General features: G+C 46.1%; 1 protein-coding gene across 1 annotated transcript; it reads right to left on the reverse strand.

Moving 5' to 3' along the window:
• Positions 1-929: 929 nt before the first annotated feature.
• On the reverse strand, positions 930-1,859 carry mc2r (melanocortin 2 receptor). The gene has a single exon (XM_063199972.1). The coding sequence runs from the start codon at positions 1,857-1,859 to the stop codon at positions 930-932; it is 930 nt and encodes a 309-aa protein (XP_063056042.1).
• Positions 1,860-2,558: the final 699 nt, after the last annotated feature.

Raw genomic sequence — 2,558 nt, forward strand, 5'->3', positions numbered from 1 at the left:
CATGTTGTCATTTTGTTAAAAACATGTATATTTTTTATATAAAAAATGGGTATTGTAAAATACACCCTAATGTGCGAAAATCTGATGGCTTAAATTTAGAAGAAAAAAAAGAAAATGAACAACAATAACGCTCTCATCATCAGTGAAAAAAACAAGAGCATTGTTTACATGTGAATGTGAATATTGGAATACCGTATTCACACAACAGCGAGGGGCGATTTTCCAAACTTCCATGTCGATGTCAGGTAGTGAAACAATGATGAATGGTGAAAGGAAAATATTAATATAATGAGGGCTCCGTTTATTCTGCCCCTTGTACTACATGATACTTCCAGTATCGTACTACTCTGATGTCTTTTTGGCAAGTGTGCACTTGGTGGTGCACGTTATTTAAGTCCCACAGCAAGCAACTGTGTGCACGTTATTCAAGTCCCACAGCAGGCAACTGTGTGCAAACAAGTGCACGTACTAGGAGAGCTATCTGAGCACTGCACACAATACTGGAGGTATCATGTAGGGCTTACATTGTAGGGAATAGACGGCCAACTGAGCTCTCATTAATATTTTCCACCATTGTTTTACTTTAACATTGCAGTTGTGCCAATATTGCACTATTTCACGGCCTGGCTTCTAACATGCAGATTAAACATAAAGTATGTATGGCAACGCGTGCGCGCCAGGCACAAACTGTCCACGCGCACACATATCCCAGGCCTAGCTGTGGATCTTTTGTGTGTTAGTTTTCCACTTGGAGCTCGAACACACACACAGAAGAAGGTCCCAATTTTCCAGGGTTCACATGAGAAAGTGTACACACATATACACACACAAAATACAAAACAATTCGATTTGTTTTGTCAACCGCTCATTATCATGGCCACAATATCATCTAGTGAAGGAGTGAGATTATTTGGCCATTCATGTCTGCATCATCTGGATGATGATACCCATGAAATGGAGAAGCGCAGCAACCTTTGAAAAGAGCACCGTAGTTCTTTGCTGCGAAAGGCGTAGATTGTGGGGTCAATGATGGCATGGCTGACGGCCAACAACAGGTGTACCTGATGCCAAGAGAAGTAGCACTGACAATACGGGTTTTGTGGGCAAAACTTGAGTAGTGCCAGGTGCAAAGACAGAGGTGCCCAACACATTATGAACACTCCAAACAGCGTTGTGAGGGTCAATGCCGCCTGCATGCTTCCTGCGGCCCTGGCTGCCCTTCCTGTTCTGCCGTGACCCGGCAACGAGGCGATGTGACCCGCGTGTTTTCGAGCCAGGAGGAACATGTGTGCGTAGAGAGGCAGGATGAGGAGCATAGACGCGACCATGACTGTGGTGAAGATCACGGTGACAACGGCGTAGTTGGCGAAGCGGATCATCAGGGCCCCTGCGATGCCACACACTGTCCAGGTCATCCCGATCACCATGACGGTCCGTCGAACTGTCACGATCACGTGGTAACGCAGAGCATGAAATATGGTGATGTAGCGGTCCACGGCAATCACCCAGAAACTGCAGAAAGATCCGAAGAAGGATGCGCACATTATCGTATCCACGACGTTGTCGAGATGTTGCACCAGATCGGACGTCCACTCGAGGTGTCCCGCTGCGTGGAAGGCCATCATGGCCGTCTCCCAGGCCTTGCCCATACTGGACAGCGTGTTGAAGGCAGCCAGATTGCAGATGAAGAGGTACATGGGGGTGTGCAGCTTAGGGGTGCGCATGACTGCGAGAACCACTAGGAGGTTCTCAGCCAGACTCGTCACAGCGGCCAGCAGGAAGAGGGTGTTGGGGACATGCACATCTTGGCAGTCCGACACCACTGTCGCAGCAGTGGCTGATGTGCTGTAATGGTTCATCACTTTATCTCACAAAATGCTCTGTAAAATAATGCACAAAAACATACTGGTAAGATCAGGCTGGTGTGTGTTTTTGTTACGTGTGTGTTTTTTTTGGGGGAGTGTTCAGTTGGGGAGGGGTCCTGTATCTCTCCACTGAGAAGTGAATAAATCAAGAACTAGGTCTATGCAGTCGGCTTTAACATTTACCATCTGACTGATCTTTTGGAGAGTATTCAGGCTGGATCAGCAAAAGTAGGCTCTATTATATTATTGGAATTACAGTGGTGGCCATAAGTATACCTACCCCGGTAGAATATTTGGTTTTGTAGCCATTTGTCAGAGAATATGAGTGATACCAGAAATCCTTGTTGATCACTTGGGTATTGTTTGGATACCATTTATTGTAAAAGAACTGATTTTAGTCTTTTGACTAAAATCTGTTGAAGACAACAGAAACTACCCAAATAAGCTTGATCACAAGTTTACATACCCTGGTGCAGGCTGTCATCATGCTTTAGCGTATTTATCGCACGCTAGTGCATTCAGCGTGTTGGTGCGATGCATTTTGAAGTTAAAGCGTGCTCCTCAACGCAACGGTAAAGCGCTTTCATGCACCTTTGACACGTGACGAGGTTTGCGCAGTTTTCCCCCCCGTTTGTCAATGAGTTCCTGGACTCCTGGAGGAACCTTGCATCCCTCACGTCAGTGCTTCACTGA

Source organism: Engraulis encrasicolus, chromosome 5 (assembly GCF_034702125.1).
Source record: "Engraulis encrasicolus isolate BLACKSEA-1 chromosome 5, IST_EnEncr_1.0, whole genome shotgun sequence".
In the NCBI taxonomy this organism is placed as follows: Eukaryota; Metazoa; Chordata; class Actinopteri; order Clupeiformes; family Engraulidae; genus Engraulis; species Engraulis encrasicolus.

Bases quoted from the DNA above. Each gene is read 5' to 3' on its own strand.
- mc2r (XM_063199972.1), bottom strand. From the start codon at position 1,859: ATGAACCATTACAGCACATCAGCCACTGCTGCGACAGTGGTGTCGGAC.